General features: G+C 45.4%; 1 protein-coding gene and 1 pseudogene across 4 annotated transcripts; one reads left to right on the forward strand and one right to left on the reverse strand.

Moving 5' to 3' along the window:
* LOC138772585 (catenin alpha-1 pseudogene) overlaps nt 1–21,483 on the reverse strand; it is a 719,716-nt pseudogene that overhangs the window by 437,940 nt on the left and 260,293 nt on the right.
* On the forward strand, nt 772–20,471 carry TMEM106A (transmembrane protein 106A). 4 transcript variants are annotated; one of them, XM_069953162.1, is made up of 9 exons: nt 772–905; nt 8,374–8,419; nt 9,397–9,623; nt 9,749–9,812; nt 11,633–11,792; nt 12,396–12,536; nt 15,287–15,330; nt 16,556–16,609; nt 18,458–20,471. In XM_069953162.1, exons 3-9 carry the CDS (start codon nt 9,419–9,421, stop codon nt 18,555–18,557), a joined length of 768 nt encoding a protein of 255 aa, XP_069809263.1. In that variant the 5' UTR covers nt 772–905; nt 8,374–8,419; nt 9,397–9,418; the 3' UTR covers nt 18,558–20,471. The 4 variants fall into 4 exon arrangements, with proteins under 4 accessions (XP_069809263.1, XP_069809264.1, XP_069809265.1 ...); XM_069953164.1 differs by having other exon boundaries at nt 795–832; XM_069953163.1 differs by lacking the exon at nt 8,374–8,419.

Consider the following 21,483-nt stretch of genomic DNA (forward strand, 5'->3'; position numbering starts at 1 on the left):
AACTCGGATTCATTTACTTTAACAGAACAGAGCTGCAATACCACGCACAACCTGAGGATAAGAGGGGCGCTCTCTGTGGAAGGAATGAGTAGAGATGAGCGCAACTGGAGCATAGATAGATGATAGATAGATAGATAGATAGATAGATAGATAGATAGATAGATATTAGTATATATAGAAACAGGTATCAGTGTATATAGGAGCATATATCAGCATATATAGTAGTACATATCAGTATGTATAGAAGCATATATCAGTATATATAGAATATATCAGTATATATAGTAGTGCATATCAGTACATATAGTAGTACATATAAGTATATAAAGCAGTACATATCAGTATGTATAGAATATATCAGTATATATAGTAGTAAATTTCAGTGTATACAGAAGCATTTATCAGTATATAAAATAGTACATATCAGTATATATAAAAGCATATACATACATAGAAGTGTATATATTATATAGAAGTACATATCAGTATACATAGAAGTGTATATATTATATAGAAGTACATATCAGTATACATAGAAGTGTATATATTATATAGAAGTACATATCAGTATACATAGAAGTGTATATATTATATAGAAGTACATATCAGTATACATAGAAGTGTATATATTATATAGAAGTATATATCAGTATATATAGAAGTGTATATATATGAGTGCTCTCTCTCCCCCAGTGACAGCTCTGCCCTCCCTCCCTCTCACCTCCTTACTTCCCCACGCACAGGCTCCTCCTCCAGGGGGCGTGTCCTTACCAGAAGTCTCACTGCTCCGGTGACTGCGTGGGCCGCGCTTGTCCGGACTCTATGGGCGCAGGTACCGTGCACAGCGCTGCGGACCGTGTGAATAGGCGCTAATGGCTGCGTACGCTCTGTGCTGATCTCTGCAGGTATATAGATCTCATACAGGACCCCCCTCACTGTGCCCTGTTTGTGCTTGTAGACTTACCTGCCTCCCCCACCTGTAGATCAGGGGCAGCAGCATGTTATGCAGTGGAGCAGCAATCTGCTGGTCCTGCTGCCATGTACTCTTACATTTGGGGGGCAGGGGCTCAGCTTCTTATAGGGAAGGAAGAACTTGTAAGTTTTTAGTTATACAAAACTTTTTTTTATAGGTTAGATTCACACAGGACTGAAATTCTGCGTTTTTTTAGCTCATTTTCTGATGCAACTTCAAGCGTTTCAGCCCTTTGTGAACATTATAGCCTTATAATAGATCAGGTTTTGATACTTTTTTGCATAGGTCACATATCTGCTTTGTTCCATGGTCAATTATTATCCATTGTATCCAATGTCACATGACGCCTGGGTTACATGGTTATTATTAGGTGGCTATGCAAATGACGCATAAACTCCCAGCGTAGCATCGCAGGAGGGAGCGCAGCTGGAAGGAGATCACGCTTAACGCTGCCGACAACTTCTGTATGCTGCAATAAATGTATGGCCGTACAGTACAACATCATAGCAGATGCATGTATAGTGTCTGGACCTTATAATAATTACTGAGAAGCATTGGCGTAACTAGGTAGAGCTGGGCCCCATAGCAAACTTGTGGTAGGCATCTCCCCTAGTGTCCCCGTTTTAGGTATCTTTTGTGGTGTCCCCCAAAATAGGCATCTTTAGTATTCCAACCCCCAGTACATAGTGTCCCCCATGGTAGGCATCTCCCTTGGTCGAATGATTACAGCTCAGAAGGCCCAGTATATTGCATGCAGGAATGGGCCCCCTGATGTGGTGGGCCCCATAGCAGCTGCTATGTCTGCTACAGTGGTTGTTATGCCCCTGCTGAGATGCCTAGTAATAGCATGCTTCCTGCTCATGGCCATAAGGCACTATACCTGCAATTTTTTTTTTCTTTTAGTGCTGTTTTCCCAAAATGCAGCATGCTGTACCTATGACGTTTATTGTCCCATAGACCTCCATAGGCTTAAAGCGACTCTGTACCCACAATCTGACACCCCCCAAACCACTTGTACCTTCGGATAGCTGCTTTTAATCCAAGATCTGTCCTGGGGTCCGTTCGGCAGGTGATGTAGTTATTGTCCTAAAAAACAACTTTTAAATTTAAAGCCCGTACCAAACTGGTGTATCTGTGCCCTAACTTTGCACCTCCCCTCCGTCCCTCCGACCCACCCTCTTGATCATTAGGAATGCCACTGGAATGTTTTCTCCATGCTAAACATTGCACAGATCCTTAACGATCCAGCCCATGTGCCAGGCTGCCACAGGTGGTGAATAGGAGACAATCTGCCTGGAGCAGATACTCCCATAGGGCACAGGGCTTCAAATTTAAAAGTTGTTTTTTTAGGACAATAACTGCATCACCTGCTGAACGGACCCCAGGACAGATCTTGGATTGAAAGCAGCTATCCGAAGGTACAAGTGGTTTGGGGGGGGCAGATTGTGACTTTAAAGTGACTGTACCATCTGCATGTGTGTATGTGGTTGGTTTGTTTTTGTGGCTATTTTGCCTAAATCACAGGCTCAAAGGATCATATGACTTGTGAACGCAGCAGGGGAAAAAAATGATAAAACACATGTATCACAGAATGAAGAAAAAATAAAATAAAACGCTGTGAAAATGCACAATGAAGAATGAGAAAACAGCAGGTTTTTTTTAAGGAGAAAAAAAAAACACTATGCGAAAAGTGTGTGAAAGAAGCATTTGTACCTGTTGTAATAAAAGACTTTTGATATGTAACGGGGATGTGTCCAGGCAGCCCCATGCCTAGATGGAGATTGCTGTGATCAGCTGATCAGTGGGGTCTCAGCAATGATAACCCAACCTATTAAGCTTTCGATATGTTTATTTATGACATTGCTTATTTAAAGTGTCATTGTCATTTAAAGGAGAACTCCAGGCTGGGGTGATAATTAGCACCGAGGAGGAGGAGGAGGAGGAGGAAAGATATAACATGGACTCACCTCCCCCGCTCCAGTCCTGATGCCGGTATTGTGCCAGGCCAGCTCAGCTAGTCAGCGGGTGTAGCGGGGTCCTGACTCAGTCACTGACTGGCGCAGCTGGCCTGGCAAACATTGTCCCAGGTCCCCACTCAGACCCAGAAGCGGCCAGGACTGGGGGACCACAGCTGCGGGATACCGGCACCAGTGCTGGAGTGCATGAGTCCATGTTATTTCTTTCATCCACCCCTCCCCGGCACTCTGCCAAAAATCACAGCAGACCAGAATTTTCCTTTAGGGTAGCTTCACATGTAATAGAATTGCAGCTGATTTAATGCTGTGAGTTTGCACAATGATTTTTGGTGGTAGCCTGACCCTTGTCCACAGCCACAATTGCCTTATAGCCCCAGCCTTATGTAGTGTTGGGAGAGAAGCCCCTAGCCAAGGGCTTCTTCCTGCTTGTTTGAGCAATAGGTGGGGGTCTCAGCTGTAAGATCCTGACCAATCAAATCTTTTAACCTGTCTCTATGATACAAATGTCAAACCGTTGGCCCTCGAGCTTATGCAAAACTACAATTCCTCTCATGCCTGCACAGATAATGCTTTGGCTGTCTAGGTAGGATGTAAATTATAGTTTTGCAAGAGCTGGAGGGCCATATGATTGACACCTTCTCTAGGAAATGTCAAACGCGTAAATGACAGTGACGTTTAAGGCCGTAGAAATCATGGGAGATAATTAAAGGGTGACTGGGGTGTAAGGGCTGTCACTCTAAGGCTCCACACCAACACAACATTGACCATGAATGATGGTAACATTGCAGTTACCACAGCTTGGCTCTAGCTTTAAAGCGACTCTGTACCCACAATCTGACCCCCCCAAACCACTTGTACCTTCAGATAGCTGCTTTTAATCCAAGATCTGTCCTGGGGTCCGTTCGGCAGGTGATGCAGTTATTGTTCTAAAAAACAACTTTTAAACTTGCAGCCCCGTGCCCAACGGGAGTATCTGTGCCCAAACGTTGCACCACCCCTCCGTCCCTCCTCATCATCTCATCATTAGGAATGATCCAGGCAGAGTGCTTCCTATTCCCCGCCTGTGTCAGCACGGCACATGGGCTGGATCGTTAAGGATCTGTGCAATGTTCAGCATGGAGAAAATGTTCCAGTGGCACTCCTAATGATGAAGAGGGTGGGGAGGAGGGACAGAGGGGTGGTGCAAAGTTAGGGCACAGATACTCCCGTTTGGCACAGGGCTGCAAGTTTAAAAGTTATTTATTTACAATAACTGCATCACCTGCCGAACGGAACACAGGACAAATCTTAAAATAAAAGCAGCTATCCGAAGGTACAAGTGGTTTGGGGGGGGGGGGGGTACAAGTGGTTTGGGGGGGGGGGGGGTACAAGTGGTTTGGGGGGGGGGGGTCAGATTGTCGGTACAGAGTCGCTTTAATGTTTCTCTATGGGACAAAATCTTGCGCACCATGATTCTCTCCCTAGATCGGCGTGTAGTCACAGCTGTCGCCAGAAGATTGCGTCCCCATGAATAAGTCCCAAGTTCTTTACACAAACCCCATTCTAATGAATAGGTCCCATGTACAGAACCCGCCAATCTATGGACACAACCGAGGCTACCCTGTCTTCTGGTGTCAGCGGTGACTGCAGACCAACCATCGTGACTGGTAGTCCTTACATAGATTGTGATGGGGCAGAGTGAGATGTGACCATCACTTATTGTTGGGGTAGGTTCACATGGCCAAAATCCAAATAGAAAAAACACAGTTTCCATCCCCCTCTTTGTTAGCCATGGTAGGTATCTCCCCCTAGTATCAAACCCCCCCGCCCCCCCATGGTAGGCATCTCCCCAAGTATCCCCCCTCATGTTAGGCATCTCCTCTAGTGTCCCCCACATGGTAAGTATCTCCCCTAGTACCCCCTGCCCCCATGGTAGGCATCTCCCCTAGTGTGCCAGTGGTAGGCATCTTCCCTGGTATCCTACCCCCCAGTACGTAGTGTCACCATGATGGGCATGTCCCTTGGTAGTAGGAAGACAGCTCAGGAGGCCCAGTGTATTGCAGGGATGGGCCCCTTATGCGGTGGGCTCGGCTGCTACAGTGATAGTTACACACCTGATTTGGTGGATCCTGTGTTAGCTGCCTCCAGCTTTATGGTAGAGGTCTCTGATATCTACAGAACAGGAAGTTTCAGTCTATTATTAGGCATTGTGGCTAAAGGGAGAACTTCATGATTTCAAGGTTTTGTTTTTGTTTGTTTGTTTTTTTTTAAATATAGTAACATTCAAAACAAAAACAAACACTAAAATATTTACAAAAATATTTTGAACACGAAAACTCAATGTAAGCAAAAGTTCTTTGAAGTGTTACTGTCATGCTAATGAACTTTTGACATGTAACACAGACGTGTAAAAAGTCAAAGATTGGTCAGGGTCTCGCTGCTGTGACCCCTTAGCAGGGCGTACGTCTCCTTTGCACTTTGGACATGTCTGTGGTATGTGTCAAAAGTTAAAGTGACTGTACCACCAGGCCCAGGCTTAAGCACTGGAGGCGGGACGACCCACCCTTAGTGGGAAGAAACTCCAGCCCCTCCATGACGTAACTCTTTTAGAATCAATGGAACCCTATCATAGAGGGTCTGGGGTCTCCTCCCGCTAAGGGCCCTATTCCACCGGACGATTATCGTTTGCATAATAGTTAACGATTAACGATCTCAAACGACCGCTTTTGCGAAAGACCTGAAAACGTTCACTCATTTCCATGGAACGATAATCGTTACTTATGATCGTATTTGCGACCGCTTTTTCTCCGCTATTTCTTCGCTATTGCGTTCGTATCTACTGCGAACGACCGAACGACGTCTTATTCAATGCGAATGATTTGCGAAGGTTGTGTGAACGAGCAACGATAAAAATAGGTCCAGGTCCTATAAAGCGATCAACGATTTCTCGTTCGGTCGTTAATCGTTAACTGCATTTCAACCGAACGATTAGCGTTTAGATTCGAATGATTTAGCGATAATCTGAATGATAATCGTCCGGTGGAATAGGGCCCTTAAGGAGAAATTACATGTTCCCTGCTTAACGGTCCATGCATGTAGAACTCTCAATATTATTCATTATGATGCCGGGAGCTCAGAAACATGAAGATTTAGGCTATGTTCACACTACGTAAAAGTACGATGGCAACAACGGCCTTACTTATGCAGTGTGGAGCATTGCCTACATTTCTATGGGATGCCGGCCGGAGCGTATACACATCGTATACACTCCGGCCGGGATCCCGTGCGGACCCGCAAATAACTGACATGTCAGTTTTCTGCGACCGCAATTCAATGAATTGCAGCCATAGGAAACCCTGTCAGTTCACACAATGAAGCGAGCAGTTCTGGCCGCTTACTTCATTGTGTGCTGTGGGAGGTTCTGATGCGCATCAGCGCGGCCGCATCAGAACCCTGCGGCCGGAAAGTTCATCCGGCCAGTACTTAAGTGCCGGCCGGATGATCCGGGCAGAGACCGGCCGGGTCACGTCTCATATGTAGTGTGAATATAGCCTTAAACTGTTTTGGAGCTCCTGGCATCATAATAATTCATGATACTTGGAGTTCTGTTCCGATCATGGAACGTGTGAATGACCCTTACGCTTTAAGATATCTTATTTGCTGATTTCAGCCCTGAGTCAATCAGCTTGTGGCTCCTCTTGTCATCTTGTCCGTCCTGTGACATGTTGTATCATCTTTACATAATACTGTGTATACCCCTCACCATATGCTGGATACGTCTGTGCCATTGGGTGCCCAGTGGTCATGCCCTGGACCCAGACTGTATAAAAGCAATCGCTCAGTTGCTGGGTATATATTCCCTCACTCAGTATTTTCGTGTGGTTTTGTACTTTGTTAATCTGTATAGCGTTTAGTTAGTTTTTTGTGCGTGTTAAGCTGAATCTGCAGAAACCGGAACCATGTTTTCAGAGTCCTTCCTCTATTCCTCTATGAGAGTCCTTCCTCTAACGGCCTTTTATCTATTAGCTATAAACGGACAGGGATAGAGCTAAAATTCCGCCCAGTGGCGCAAACTGCAGGAAAGAGAGAGGGGTCGAGGTAGCGGTCATTGGTTCCAATAAATGGTAACACCTCCATCAGGGCGATGTATCACATGGCGTATACACTGGGGATTTTCCACACAGAAAATAACCAGCATATTATAGTAGCAGAATGTGGATAAAATTTGAAAAAAAAAAAATCTCATCCACACGCCGTGGCAAATTGATGGATTTTCAATCCATTAATATATTACGGAAACACTGCAGATTAATTGAAGATTTTCCATTGACATACATGGGGAAGTTAAAATCTGCAATGGAATTTAAAGTGATATTCAGGATTAGAAAAAAAAATACAAAAACAGCGCCTCCCCTGTCCCCAGGTTAGGTGTGATATTACAACTCTATTGATCTCAATGGAGCTGAGCTCCAAAACCTACAACCAACCCGATTACAGGATAGGCGCTGTTTGTGGAAGAAAGCAGCTATGTCTTTCTAAGATTGGATAACCCCTTTGAGGCAAGGGCTTAAAGGGATTATCCAGTGCTACAAAAACATGGCCTCTTTCTTTCAGAGACAACACGACTCTTGTCTCTAGTCCAGGTGCGGTTTGCAATTAAGCTCCATTCACTTTAATGGAACTGAGCAGCAAAACCCCGCCCAAGCTGGAGACAAGAGTGGGGCTGTCTCTGGAAGAAAGCGGCCATGTTTTTATAGCGCTGGATAACCCCTTTAATGACTAATTTGACTATGCAATATTTGTTTAGATTTCTTGTTGGAACCCTACCACATTCATGCTGTTATGATTTAGATGAAGAATCATGGCAGTGATGTTGCGTTCCAACATACAAGACCCTCACTGTTAGCTCTTGTGACCTCACATATCATAGAGCATGCCCAAAATACTCTCCCATACAAGCCATGGCTAGGCAGCACAGAATAGGGGGTAGTAATTGCTGTTGGACAATCTATAATTGAAGAGACCATGTCGCCTCATTTTAGGCCACTCAGCAACCAGCATGCCTGTATGCCTTCCCAGTCTCGCTAATCTATCCCTGGTAGTGGTGTCCCTGATTTGCAACCGTGACACCTTGCGCTTGTCGAGAAGATTAAAGTGTCGCTGTCATTATAACTTTCAAACTCTAAACCAAATGTAGATGTGATATAAAGCAAGTTTGCAATTTACATTCTTTTTTTTTTTTTTCTTTTTTAGTTATCAGAAAACACGGCACTTGCTGTTTTCTGACAGTTTTTTTTCTCAAAGAGTCATTAAACAGGAAGTCCAGTGTATCCCATGCCATCTGAGCGCTCACAGAGAGAAGGCAGTCATGTGACTGAGGGACGCATTGAGCAGTCACTCTCTACTGGCCGTTGTTTAGTCTGTATTTGTTTTTTTTTCAACCAGCACAAGTCAGAAAATCTGCCTACGGGAGACTGGACCTGGATTTCTGGTAAGTACAGCTTTGTTTTACAGCATGATAACAACATAAAAAATAATGAATGTAAATTGCAAACTTGTTTTATATCACATCTGCTGCTGATTTAGATTTTGAAAGTTATAACAACAGTGACACTTTAAACCTGACTTTATTACACATGCGACGCCTCAACTTTCCATGTGAACTTTATATAATGGTCTATATCACCATTGCTACATTAGCTTAAAGGGGTAGTGCTGCGTTCAACATTTATTCACTAAAAACACACATTACACAGTTATACAACTTTGTAATGGTGTGTTATTTAAGTGAATGCCCCCCTTCCCCGTGTTCCCACCACCCCGGAAGTGTGATGCTGTATACTTACTGAATCACTGTCGACCCCGGCCGCTATCTTGGGCCGAACACGTCATCTTCAGGAGGCCGGCCGGACCACTCCAGCCCTCCATCATGCTGGCCCCCCCTCCAGTGCATCATCAGCTGCTCAGCCACCAATCGGCTGGAGCGGTCCAGCCGGCCTCCTGAAAATGACGTGTTTGATTCAAGATGGCGGCTGGTGATTCGGTGAGTATACGGCATCACACTTCCGTGGTGATGGGAACACGAGGAAGGGGGCCATTCACTTAAATAACACACATTACAAAGTTGTATAACTTTGTAATGTGTGTTTTTTAGTGAATAAATGTTGAACGCCGCACTACCCCTTTAAGTAGATTCCACCGCCCTGGTTTTGTGTAAGTGTCTTTGCCTCCTGATATATAGATGGCGGTTCATCTTGGGTAACTGGTTCTACAGCTTTTACACCTCAGCGAGTAAAACGAGCTGCCAAAATATTTCTACTTATAACAATGTCATTTCCACAATGTGGGTGTTTGTATGGAGACCTATAGTACAGACAGCTAGTATATATCATCAGATGAGGACTATAGGCATGTCTTATTAGCTGCTGGCACACCATTTTAATGTCTTTTTCTTATTTACACCTATAGGTGTTGTGAATTATAGAGCACCATGCAGAAGGCCATGTCTGCTTTCAAGCATCTAATGGGTTCAGAAAACCAGGAGACTGAGCCTATATTGGACAGACATGGACACGATAGTCCCCCGCCTTACATCAGTATTAACAGCAATGAGGCCTCCACATCCTCCAATTACATAGAAGAGACGGGCACCGACACCTGCCCCACCTGCAGAGGGACGGGCAGGATTCCCAGAGGTACGGTGTGCGGCACAATTCACATACATCATGGAATATGTTGGCACTCCATGTTATCCATGAGAATGAAAGATATAGTTTAGGTTCATGTATTCTGTTAGTTTCTACAATTTTACTCGTTTTAGGCCAAGAAAAAGAGTTGGTGGCTCTGATCCCGTACAGCGACCAGCGCCTGAAACCCCGGAGAACGTAAGAAATTTACTCTTATTTGCTCATCCATGGCTATGTGTAGTATGAATGCGGATCTTATGCACAAAAACTCTGATTTTATGCTGTGAGATTATCAGTGGACTGGACTGGGAGGAGGAGCAGGCACCATCACTGAAAAGCCTGAAGGCGTCTGCCTGGCACTATCACAGTTACTGTACATAGGCAGCAAGGGGAAGCTAGATGGCACTGGGTGCATTAGCAGTTATAGTAACATATGCCGCAGGGGGAAGCTGGAAGGCACTGGGTGCATTAGCAGTTATAGTAACATATGCAGCAGGGGAAAGCTGGAAGGCACTGGGTGCATTAGCAGTTATAGTAACATATGCAGCAGGGGGAAGCTGGAAGGCACTGGGTGCATTAGCAGTTATAGTAACATATGCAGCAGGGGGAAGCTGGACAGCACTGGGTGCATTAGCAATTACAGGTACATCGGCAGCAGGGGGAAGCTTGACGGCACTGGGTGCATTAGCAGTTATAGTAACATATGCCGCAGGGGGAAGCTGGAGGGCACTGGGTGCATTAGCAGTTACAGTAACATGGGCAGCAGGGGGAAGCTGGATGGCACTGGGTGCATTAGCAGTTACAGTAATATGGGCAGCAAGGGGAAGCTGGATGGCACTGGGTGCATTAGCAGTTACAGTAATATGGGCAGCAAGGGGAAGCTGGAGGGCACTGGGTGCATTAGCAGTTATAGTAACATATGCCGCAGGGGGAAGCTGGAGGGCACTGGGTGCATTAGCAGTTACAGTAACATGGGCAGCAGGGGGAAGCTGGATGGCACTGGGTGCATTAGCAGTTACAGTAATATGGGCAGCAAGGGGAAGCTGGAGGGCACTGGGTGCATTAGCAGTTATGGTAACATGGGCAGCAGGGGGAAGCTGGATGGCACTGGGTGCATTAGCAGTTATGGTAACATGGGCAGCAGGGGGAAGCTGGATGGCACTGGGTGCATTAGCTTGACCTACCATGGCTGTTACTATGTTTATGTTGAGGTTACTATGCTGTTTTTGCTAAGGAACTGATAGGAACTTATAGGAAGCCTCCTAAACCCTATATACCGCTATATTCTGTCCTGCTAGAATTAGACAAGACTGGTATATAGTTGTGGTGGGGTATAGGGCAGCCAAGGCAGTACTTTTAGTGCACATAACATATGTAAGACAGTCCTCCATTCTCCATACAACGTCCACTTCTTTTTGCTTCCCGATGAAGGGGCCGGCAGTGTAATCCCTGTGCATTAGATGGGGACTAGGAAGTGCTCTAGGGACAGTACTGACCTGGCAGTGACCATGCTGGGGAAGTTTTAGGTTACTAAGGGTCTTATTAGACAAAGTTATTTTTTGTTTATTCCGATTATTGATAAATGATTGCAACCAACCTAAAAATCTTTCACCATAATACCCGGAATAATATTCGTTAGTTAAGATCGCAGTTACGATCGTTTGTACGCGCTAGTATATGAACAATTGTAATAACGGACATTGTGTACATACAGAAAGTTAGAAAAGTTATATAGATTTATAAATTACTTCTATATAAAAATCTTTATGCTTCCAGTACTTATCAGCTGCTGTATGTCCTGCAGGAAGTGGTGTATTCTTTCCAGTCTGACATGTTACTCTCTGCTGCCACCTCTGTCCATGTCAGGAACTGTCCAGAGAAGGAGCAAATCCCCATAGAAAACCTCTCCTGCTCTGGACAGTTCCTGATAATATGGTCTTCTTGTTGAGTATTGCTGTAGAATAAGTGAATTGCGGTGTTATTGATGGACGTTGTCTTGCCTTTGATTTCACCTCCAGGAAGTTATACGTGGCTCTGGCTGTTTCCTGCTGCCTCTTGGTCTTCTTCCTTGTCGTCTTCTTTCTGTATCCCCGCTCTGTTACAATAGCCCATGGCGGTGTGAACTCCTCTGTGGTTTCATTTGACTCCTCTCATAAAACTGTGAATCTTCATACTATGGTAAGTGAAATTTTCATTTTCAATATCTTTGGGTTTACTTTCCATTCAAGGGGTTGTCCAGCGAAAAAAAAATCTTTCAAATCAACTGGTTTCAGAAAGTTATATAGATCTATAATTTACTTCTATTTAAAAATGTCATGTCTTCCCATACTTATCAGCTGGTGTGTGTCCTGCAGGAAGTGGTGTATTCTTTTCAGTCTGACACAGTGCTCTCTGCTGCCACCTCTGTCCATGTCAGGAACTGTCCAGAGCAGTAGCAAATTCCCACAGAAAACCTCTCCTGCTCTGGACAGTTCCTGACATGGACAGAGGTGGCAGCAGAGAGCACTGTGTCAGACTGGAAAGAATACACCACTTCCTGCAGGACATACAGCATCTGATAAGTACTGGAAGACTTGAGATTTTTAAATTACAAATCTATGTAACTTTCTGAAACCAGTTGGTTTGAAAGAAAAAGATTTTTGCTGGAGTACCCCTTTAAAACTTTTTGCCATTGGTTGTATGAATGTAATGGTAGGAGCATCATTGGCCATTGACCCGGAGAAATCATAAAGCATGACCATTGGTTGACGCGTTGACTCATCCATTGCTTATATCTTGCAGAATAAATTGAATATAAGTAATAACAACCTGTTTGGGATCGAGATTTTAAGCCTGAACGTGGAGGTTCTTCACATGTCTGTTGTAGTCGGAACGCTCACCTTGAAGGAAGTTAAAAGGATCGGTCCATTAATCAGTGAACAGGTAATTGTATCTATTCTGGTATTGGTTGGATGGTGGTCACCAGAAGGAACTGTGACTGATCCATCCATACTTATCTAGCTGAAGATACATGTCCATTATGTGTTCGTAGTGTCGGACTGGCCCACCAGAGTACAGGAGAACCCTCCGGTGGGCCCCCAGCTTTAGAACCTGCACTTACACTGACTGACATGTCGATTCTTACTATGTCTTCATTGGTGGGCCCCCAGGATCATTTCCTCTGGTGGGCCCCAGATACCCCAGTCCGACACTGTGTTCTACTAAAGGATTTGGTAGACACTTAACCCCTTAAAGACCAAGGGCGTAAATGTACGCCCTGGCGTCGTTAAGAGGGGGGCCTCGCTCTGACCCCGCTTTGACCCACTATCTGCAGCCAGGGACCGCGGCAATTAGCCTTTTGACAGCTACAGTTGACAGCTGCATTTAAAATGCGGGTTTTCCCCTTCCCTGGTGTCTAGTGGGGTCCCCCCCCGGAGAAACGATCCCCACATCTTTACCGGGCCAGGGTCTGCGCCGTAATATCTACACTGCATAGATCTCAATGAGAGATCAGAGCAGCGATACTAGAAGTCCCAGGGGGGGGGGGGGCTAACCCTAACCTCAGGGGGGACTAACCCTAACCCCAGGGGGGGCTAACCCTAACCCCAGGGGGGGCTAACCCTAACCCCAGGGGGGGCTAACCCTATTACTAAAAAAAAAAAAAAAAAAAAAGCCCCCTCCCTAATTAACCTCTTAAGGACATATGACGTACCCCTACGTCATATGTCCTCACTTGCACTTCAAAGCGGGGCCGCGCGGCGGCCCCGCTTTGAAGTGCCGCGATCCCGGGTGCCGCGAGTAGCCCGGGACCGCTGCTATTAGCGGGCACGGTCTGATCGCCGTGCCCGCTAATTAGCTAATCGGAGGCAGCTGTCAAAGTTGACAGCTGCCTCCGATTACCGGAGGCAACGTTTCCCTGGGGTCTAGTGGGGGAGATCTCCGTTACTGATGCCGGCCGGGGACGCGTCCAAGATGGCGCCGTCCTCGGCTCGGCACTCGTTTGTTTTCGGCTGCAGCAGCCGAAAGCAAACGAGTGCCGATCTCATGGATCTCTGCAGCATATCTATGCTGCAGAGATCTCAATGAGAAATCCAAGTGTATATACTAGAAGTCCCCCAGGGGGGCTTCTAGTATATGTGTAAAAAAAAAAAAAAAAAGTGTTGTTTATAGTAAAAAGCCCCCTCCCCTAATAAAAGTCTGAATCACCCCCCTTTTCCCAGGTTTTAAATAAAAGTAAATAAATAAATAAACATGTTTGCTATCGCCGCGTGCGTAATCGCCCAAACTATTAATTAATCACATTCCTGATCTCGTACGGTAAACGGCGTCAGCGCAAAAAAATCCCAAAGTGCAAAATTGCGCATTTTTGGTCGCATCAAATCCAGAAAAAATTTAATAAAAAGCGATCAAAAAGACGTATATGGGCAATCAAGGTACCAATAGAAAGATCACATCATGGCGCAAAAAATGACACCTGACACAGCCCCATAGACCAAAGGATAAAAGCGCTATAAGCCTGGGAATGGAGCGATTTTAAGGAACGTATATTGGTTAACAACGGTTTGAATTTTTTACAGGCCATCAGATACAATATAAGTTATACATGTTATATATCGTTTTAATCGTAACAACTTGAGGAACATGCAGAACAAGTCAAGTTTTACCCCAGGGCGAATGGCGTAAAAACACATTTCCCCCAAATAAAAGAAATGCTTTTTTTTTTTCAATTTCACCACACTTTGAATTTTTTTCTGGTTTCGCAGTATACTTTATGCAAAAATTCAGCCTGTAATTGCAAAGTACAATTAGTGACGCAAAAAATAAGGGGTCATGTGGGTTTCTAGGTGGAAAAATGCAAGTGCTATGACCTTTTAAACACAAGGAGGAAAAACCGAAAACGTAAAAACGAAAATGGTCCCCGTCCTTAAAGGGTTAAAGTCTGAATCACCCCCCTTTTCCCATTTTGTAAATATAAATAAATAAACATGTTTGGTATCGCCGCGTGCGTAATTACCCAAACTATTAATTTATCACATTCCTGATCTCGCACGGTAAACTGCGTCAGCGCAAAAAATTTCAAAGTGCTAAATTGCACATTTTTGGTCGCATCAAATGCAGAAAAATTATAATAAAAAGCGATCAAAAAGTCGTATATGCGCAATCAAGGTACCGATAGAAAGAACACATCATGGCGCAAAAAATGACACCTCACACAGCCCCATAGACCAAAGGATAAAAGCGCTATAAGCCTGGGAAGGGAGCGATTTTAAAGAACATTTATTTAAAAAAAAACATTACATTTTTTAAAAGCCATCATATAAAAGTTACACAAGTTACATATCATTGTAATTGTAACAACTTGAGGAACATGCATAACAAGTCAGTTTTACCCCAGGGCGAACGATGTAAACACGAAACCTCCGCAAATTAAAAAAAAAAGCCTTTTTACCACACATTTAATTTTTTTCTGGTTTTACAGTGTATTTTATGCAAAAATTCAGCCTGTCATTGCAAAGTACAATTCGTGACGCAAAAAATAAGGGCTCATGTGGGTTTCTAGGTGGAAAAATGTGCTATGGCCTTTTAAGCACAAGGAGGAAAAACCGAAAGCGCAAAAATGGAAATTGGCCTGGTTCTTAAAGAGTTAAAGGTTATTGCAACTTGTTAATTTCAGTATTTGTTTGGTCTTACAGATCTTTTATACTGTGGAGAGTCAAGTCAAAGAAGCGAGCACATAGTAAGTCAGGGGATGGGACATGGAGAACAATGCTATGGTCGTCTCTAAGTTAAAGCAGTAGCCTCTTAGAGAGAACGATCAGCCGATGATCATGTCATCGGCTGATCGTTCATTTAGGTTGAATAGCGGTGGCCGGGACCGCCGCGGCCAGTGATTGGCTGAGCGGTCTGTCAGTTCAGACAGCCCCGCTCCGAAGCCGATGCTGCCGCGAGGGACCGGGAGAAGAAGACCTGCGTCCGGACAGGTAATGTATGAAGCAAGGACATTGTTAACTATGTCCCTGTAGCCCTTGTTTCACGATCATCGGGGCTGTGGAATAGGCCGAGTAAACGAGCGCCGATCTAGCAGATCGGCGCTTGTTTACGTCGTTGATTGGGCCCCCATCGGCCCGTGGAATTGGACCCTTAGGCTTGTCTGCATGTTAGGAGGCTGTGACTCCACTTAAAGGGGATATTCGGGACTATAAAAACATTGCCGATTTTTGCCAGAAACAGCGCCTCCCTTGTGCTCAGGTTGTGATAACTGAGCTGCAATACCACACACAAACAAAGGTGGCGCTGTTATTGAAGAAAGCAGCTAATCCTGTACAATCCTTTTAATATGTTAAGGACCTTCTTAAATTTCCTAATAGTATAATTAAGAAGGGGTGTTTTTAAATCAGAAAACACCTTTATCCAGGCTTAAAAAACATGGCAGCTTTCTTCTAGAAACAGCACCACTTTTGTCCTTAGTTTGGATCTAGATTTTGTAGCTCAGTTCCATTGAAGTGAAAGGAGCTGAATTGTAATATCACACACAACCTGAGGACAGGAGTGGCACTGTTTTTGCAAGAAAGTAGCTGTTTTTTTTTTTTTTCTAATTTTGGATAAACCCTAATTTGAAAAACATGTATAAAGTTTAAAATGGTCGGGGTCTGGGTCTGGGTGTTCTCGTCTCGCTACTAAGACGGGCTCCATAGAATTCATCTCCTGCAGTGAGATAGGGAAAGAAGCACTCAGATGAACACTTCTCCCGGCTCATTCTAATGACCAGTGGGGGTTTGTGGAACCGACCAAAACTCATGACTTGTCAGAAGTGTTTTCAGGTGACAAGGTGAGGCCTTGCACATGTATTTACACTTAACTAGTTTATATATATATATATATATATATATATATATATATTTATAATATTTATTTCCTTCTACCATTTTGTGATGTACTTAACCCCGTTCTTTTCATTTCAGTGATGTCTGCACATGGGAGCAAATACACGTCCATAACATTCTGCTTCACGTGCAGTAAGTACACAGTGCAAAACCTGCGGATCAGTTGTTTTATCCTGGAAAACCACTTAAAGGGATTATCCAGCGTGGGGGGCACTTTTTTGGGGGGACCGGGGAGGAGGTGGCTGAAATAAGACGTCCACTTACCTCCCTGGTTCCAGCGGCCGGTCCCTCATCACGGCGCTCTGGTGCCCGGTTCCCGGCCGCTTTCAGGTGTTTGACGCCGCCCGAGACGCTACGTCTCAGGGCCACTCAGCCACTCAGTGAAGGAGGCGGGGTCCATTTGAAGTCGGATCCCGCCTCCTTCACTGAGTGGCTGAGCGGCCCTGAGACCTAGCATCTCGGGCGGCGTCAGACACCAGGAAGCGGCCGGGAACTGGGCACCGGTGCGCCGTGATGCGGGACCCGCCGCTGGAACCGGGGAGGTAAGTGGACATCTTTTATTTCAGCCATCTCCTCCCCAGTCCCCCCAAAAAAGTGCCCCCACGTTGGATAACCCCTTTTACACCCTGTCTTCAGCGCACTTGCTTGATTGCTTATATTTAAACTGTAAATATTTAAGCAGTTTTGGAAGCAGCCATACTTACCTGTCCACATCCGCCAATGTTCTAAGTTACAGCCCGCTCCTCCAATCACTGTCCGCCTTGGCATACATAGTGATTGGCTGATCGGGCTGTCAGTGAGCAGGGGACCGGAGGGCATCAGGAGGAGCGCTACCTATTGCATTTTTTTCATTCTTTTTTTTTTTTTGTATATTTTGTCCCTTGAAGGGATGTTTGAAAAAAAAAATTAACCATTGCAGGCATCCCGCCGGAGTTCTAATGTGTCTTGCAGAAACCTTTTTTTGTTTCTAATTTTTGTATGTTTCAGTTAAACATCCCTTCAAGAGACAAAATAAACAAAAATGTAAAATGTTAACCAGGCACCCACCGCTCTGCTGAGTAGGGGGCACCTGGTTGGTTCCCTGGAGCGCGCTGTATAAAGCTCCTGTGCAGCTCATGGCACGTACCGGTCGCGGCTGCAGCAGTTGCACGCAGCAGGTAGTCATCTGAGCGGCCCCCAATTACTGCTCTCTCCCTGCAGCACGCGGGGATGAGTGACAGGCAGAAAGGCCCATTGCTTCCTGTCAATCATACCTGCCGAGCGCGCTGACAAGCAGAGAGCGGTAACTAGACACGGACGGGGAGCCTCTCAGATGACTACCTGTTTCCCCTCTCCCTGCCGTGTGCCGAGGGATTAAATTTTATTTTCTCCGGTATAAAGCTGCAGCCGATATATATGCTACAAGCTGCACAGGAGCATTATACTGTGCACCAGGGAACCAAATCAGCCCAAATGCTTGAGTCTCCCATTGATTTTAATGAGGCCAGTTACTTGAACATGTGAGTCGTCGCTCAACACTTGGTAATGTTTCCATCAATGGGGGTCTAGGTGGGTGAAGGCGCTAAGTTAAGATCTGCAAAAGGTACAAAGTCCATGACTGTTGACAATGGCCTGGATGATAGTATATGGGTGCCAGTAAAGTTTTGTGTGTAGCATAGACTATGTAACCGTGACTCAAAGGTTGTTGCAGCATAACAAGTAATTTTTATCGAACATGTTCCATATAATGGCGGCACATATCATGAACAGTTGCAATAAGCGTTCCTTTAGTAGATGACAGCAGGTGGTCAGTGGCATTGCAGGAGTTAACCCATATTAACTGCAGTTCTGAGGTGTTGATTTCCTAAAGTTCTAAAGCTTGACTTTAGGCTGGGTTCAGAGGCACTGAAAAGGCAAAAACTTCTCTTCTTCCAACTAGTGCTAAATCCAATCGCTCATCTCTAGCCACTACCAAATATTAATCCTTGTCTTTTCCCACAGGGGTTCCTTGAATTGTTCTTACCTTGGACACATGGAACAGATTCCATTTGACGGTTTTGAGTACCTGGACTGTCACAGCAACTCTTCAGTCCCACACTAAATGCCTTACAACTCTCCATACTTTTATGGAATGGAGACTGGAGAATAAATCCTTGGGAATGGAGGGTGTAGGAACTTTGTAAGCTCAGGATGGTTGTTCTGTGCACCAATGAAGTAATACTGCTGATTCTTGTATAGCGGATGTAATATGAAGAGGAGCAGATCGCATCTGAATGTGAAGAGTATCACTCTTATACTCACAATTACTACTAATATCAACGTAGGACTTGAGCCCCGCTCACTACATGTAATGGGAGCGTTAGTACTGACCGCTCCGGGATGTCCCCATGAAGCCTTAAACAGGCCTCTGCGTCCAGTGCGACAGTCCTGATACGTTGGATACTGGAAACAGTTTGATGTAACCGATTATGATGTAATATGGACAGATGCACCTTATAGATTATTGATTCAGCACTTATCTAAATGTATTGTGTGTGTATCCAAGGGATGGCAGAATAGTTTTGTAGTATCGTGGGTGGGCACATCACTTTCAAAGCCTTTCATTCAATTCTGTATGTAGCAATTTTTATTATAATGTATGGAGTCTTGGGCATGCTGGGAGTTGTAGTTTTGCAAAAGTTGAAAGGCTTACAGGTTGCAGTCCTCTGTTCTGTTATACTAGAAGGTCCATCCAGATTCACTTCAGTGCCTTCAAGCTAAACTTGACCTTACGCCTCCCCTATAAACATGAAAGCTTGACTTGTCCCATGCGCAAAGAAGTTCTCTACTGGAAGAAAAGATCTTGCTCTCTGGCGCCACCTATTACATGTTATCTTCCTATAGGTGGTGCCAAAGAGCAAGTTCTATCTTCCCAGGAGAGAGGTACATCTCATCGCACCTCCTTAAGGAGAAACATCAGGTGATGGTCAGGAGGCCTCTTACAGATTAGATTGTCAGGGTCTGCTGACATATCTCGGATCTATCTGGGTATGTTACATGAACCCTTAAGAAAAAATGTGGAGGGTTTTTAAATGGGTTTCTTTGAATGGAGACATCTGCATTGCTCTGTGGACCTTAACCTATTGGAGCACTATCTTTGTTAAGGCCATAGAGTTAAATGGAGCATCAGTGTGTATGTGCTGACTGCCATTCCATTCAAATAGGAAACAAAGGACTCCAATTCTTGCGACTGGTGTCCCAGCACTCAGACTCCCAACAATCAGACACTTATAAGCAATCCTCCAATAAAAAGCTCTTAAAGGGGCTATCCAGGATCAGAAAAAGCGCAGCTACTTTCTTAAAGAAAAAAAAAAAAAAAGCAGGCCACCCGTCTCCCATTGTGTCCATTCACTTTAGTGGAACTGAGACTGAGAGTTGTGCTGTTTCCGGAAGAAGGCAGCCATGTTTTTCTAAGGCTGGGTACCCCCTTTAGGCTAAGTTTCCACTACGAGATTTTAGCGCGAGTTGATGGCCGTCTATTGATAATATCGGATGCAAATATTGATCATGAACATTATTTGCGACCGTCATTTTAGGCTAAAATCCCGTAGTGAGAACTTCGCCTTAAGTTGTTTCATAATCTTTGTGTCCCAGATTTTTATTTTTTCCCCTTAGAGTGTTCCATTTCATTGTGTAGTTTAAAGGGGGCTTTACCATTAATGGCATATTTTTAGAAGCTCCTAAATGTTTGATCAATGAGGACGCAGCCTGTCTGTATGTTGTATGTCATCATTGAGCCAAACTTAAATTCTGCCCCCTTTGGTGTCGTAAGTTTAGTTCAGGGTCTAGATGTTACCTATAATAGTTTGTCTAGCGTTTTACTTCTTACAACTGCTGCTGCTGTCCCTGCGGCTGACGCTGTCCTGGCGGTGCACGGTCCCTGCGGCTGACGCTGTCCTGGCGGTGCACGGTCCCTGCGGCTGACGCTGTCCTGGCGGTGCACGGTCCCTGCGGCTGACGCTGTCCTGGCGGTGCACGGTCCCTGCGGCTGACGCTGTCCTGGCGGTGCACGGCCCCTGCGGCTGACGCTGTCCTGGCGGTGCACGGTCCCTGCGGCTGACGCTGTCCTGGCGGTGCACGGTCCATGCGGCTGACGCTGTCCTGGCGGTGCACGGTCCCTGCGGCTGACGCTGTCCTGGCGGTGCACGGTCCCTGCGGCTGACGCTGTCCTGGCGGTGCACGGTCCCTGCGGCTGACGCTGTCCTGGCGGTGCACGGTCCCTGCGGCTGACGCTGTCCTGGCGGTGCACGGTCCCTGCGGCTGACGCTGTCCTGGCGGTGCACGGTCCCTGCGGCTGACGCTGTCCTGGCGGTGCACGGTCCCTGCGGCTGACGCTGTCCTGGCGGTGCACGGTCCCTGCGGCTGACGCTGTCCTGGCGGTGCACGGTCCCTGCTACTCCTGATCTTCATCTGGACTCAAAGAAGCATTTAATTAGCCAATCACTGGCCACGGCGGTAGCCTGCCTCTGCCAGTGATTTGGCTGAGCAGGCTTTTAGTCAAGGTAAGCAGCGGGGAGTAGACCAGTTACTATAACTTTTTCCCATTGATGTAATTGTCTGTGTGTGTATGGGCACCTGTAGGTCCAATTAAAGAGTATTACCCTTACTGACTATAATGGAGCTACAACTCTATTTTCTACGGGTGCGTTTACACAGACAGATTTTTGAAGCCAAAGCCAAGAATGGATTTGAAAAGAGGAGAAATCTTAGTCTTTCCTTTATGATCTGATCCCTGTTTATAGTCTGTTCCTGGCTTTGGCTTCAAAGATCTGTCAGATAAATCTCTCTGTGTAAACGCACCATATGTGGCATCGATGTCAGTGATGTCAGGCATGGCGCCACAGACATGAATGAGGTTTCCCATAGAGTTGCAGAGTTACAGACAATCCTCCAATACGTCTGATGATTGACTGGTTACCAGTAATGGTCCATGTGCTCCCAGTCATGTGATCTATTTATTGATTGCAGCATGTACATGATATGTGGTT

Source organism: Dendropsophus ebraccatus, chromosome 14 (genome assembly GCF_027789765.1).
Source record: "Dendropsophus ebraccatus isolate aDenEbr1 chromosome 14, aDenEbr1.pat, whole genome shotgun sequence".
Taxonomy (NCBI): domain Eukaryota; kingdom Metazoa; phylum Chordata; class Amphibia; order Anura; family Hylidae; genus Dendropsophus; species Dendropsophus ebraccatus.

Coding starts and splice junctions, on each gene's coding strand:
- TMEM106A (XM_069953162.1), top strand. CDS start 9,419: ATGCAGAAGGCCATGTCTGCTTTCAAGCATCTAATGGGTTCAGAAAAC. Junction 9,624..9,748: donor GACGGGCAGGATTCCCAGAG/GTACGGTGTGCG, acceptor TACTCGTTTTAG/GCCAAGAAAAAGAGTTGGTG. Junction 9,813..11,632: donor CGCCTGAAACCCCGGAGAAC/GTAAGAAATTTA, acceptor TTTCACCTCCAG/GAAGTTATACGTGGCTCTGG.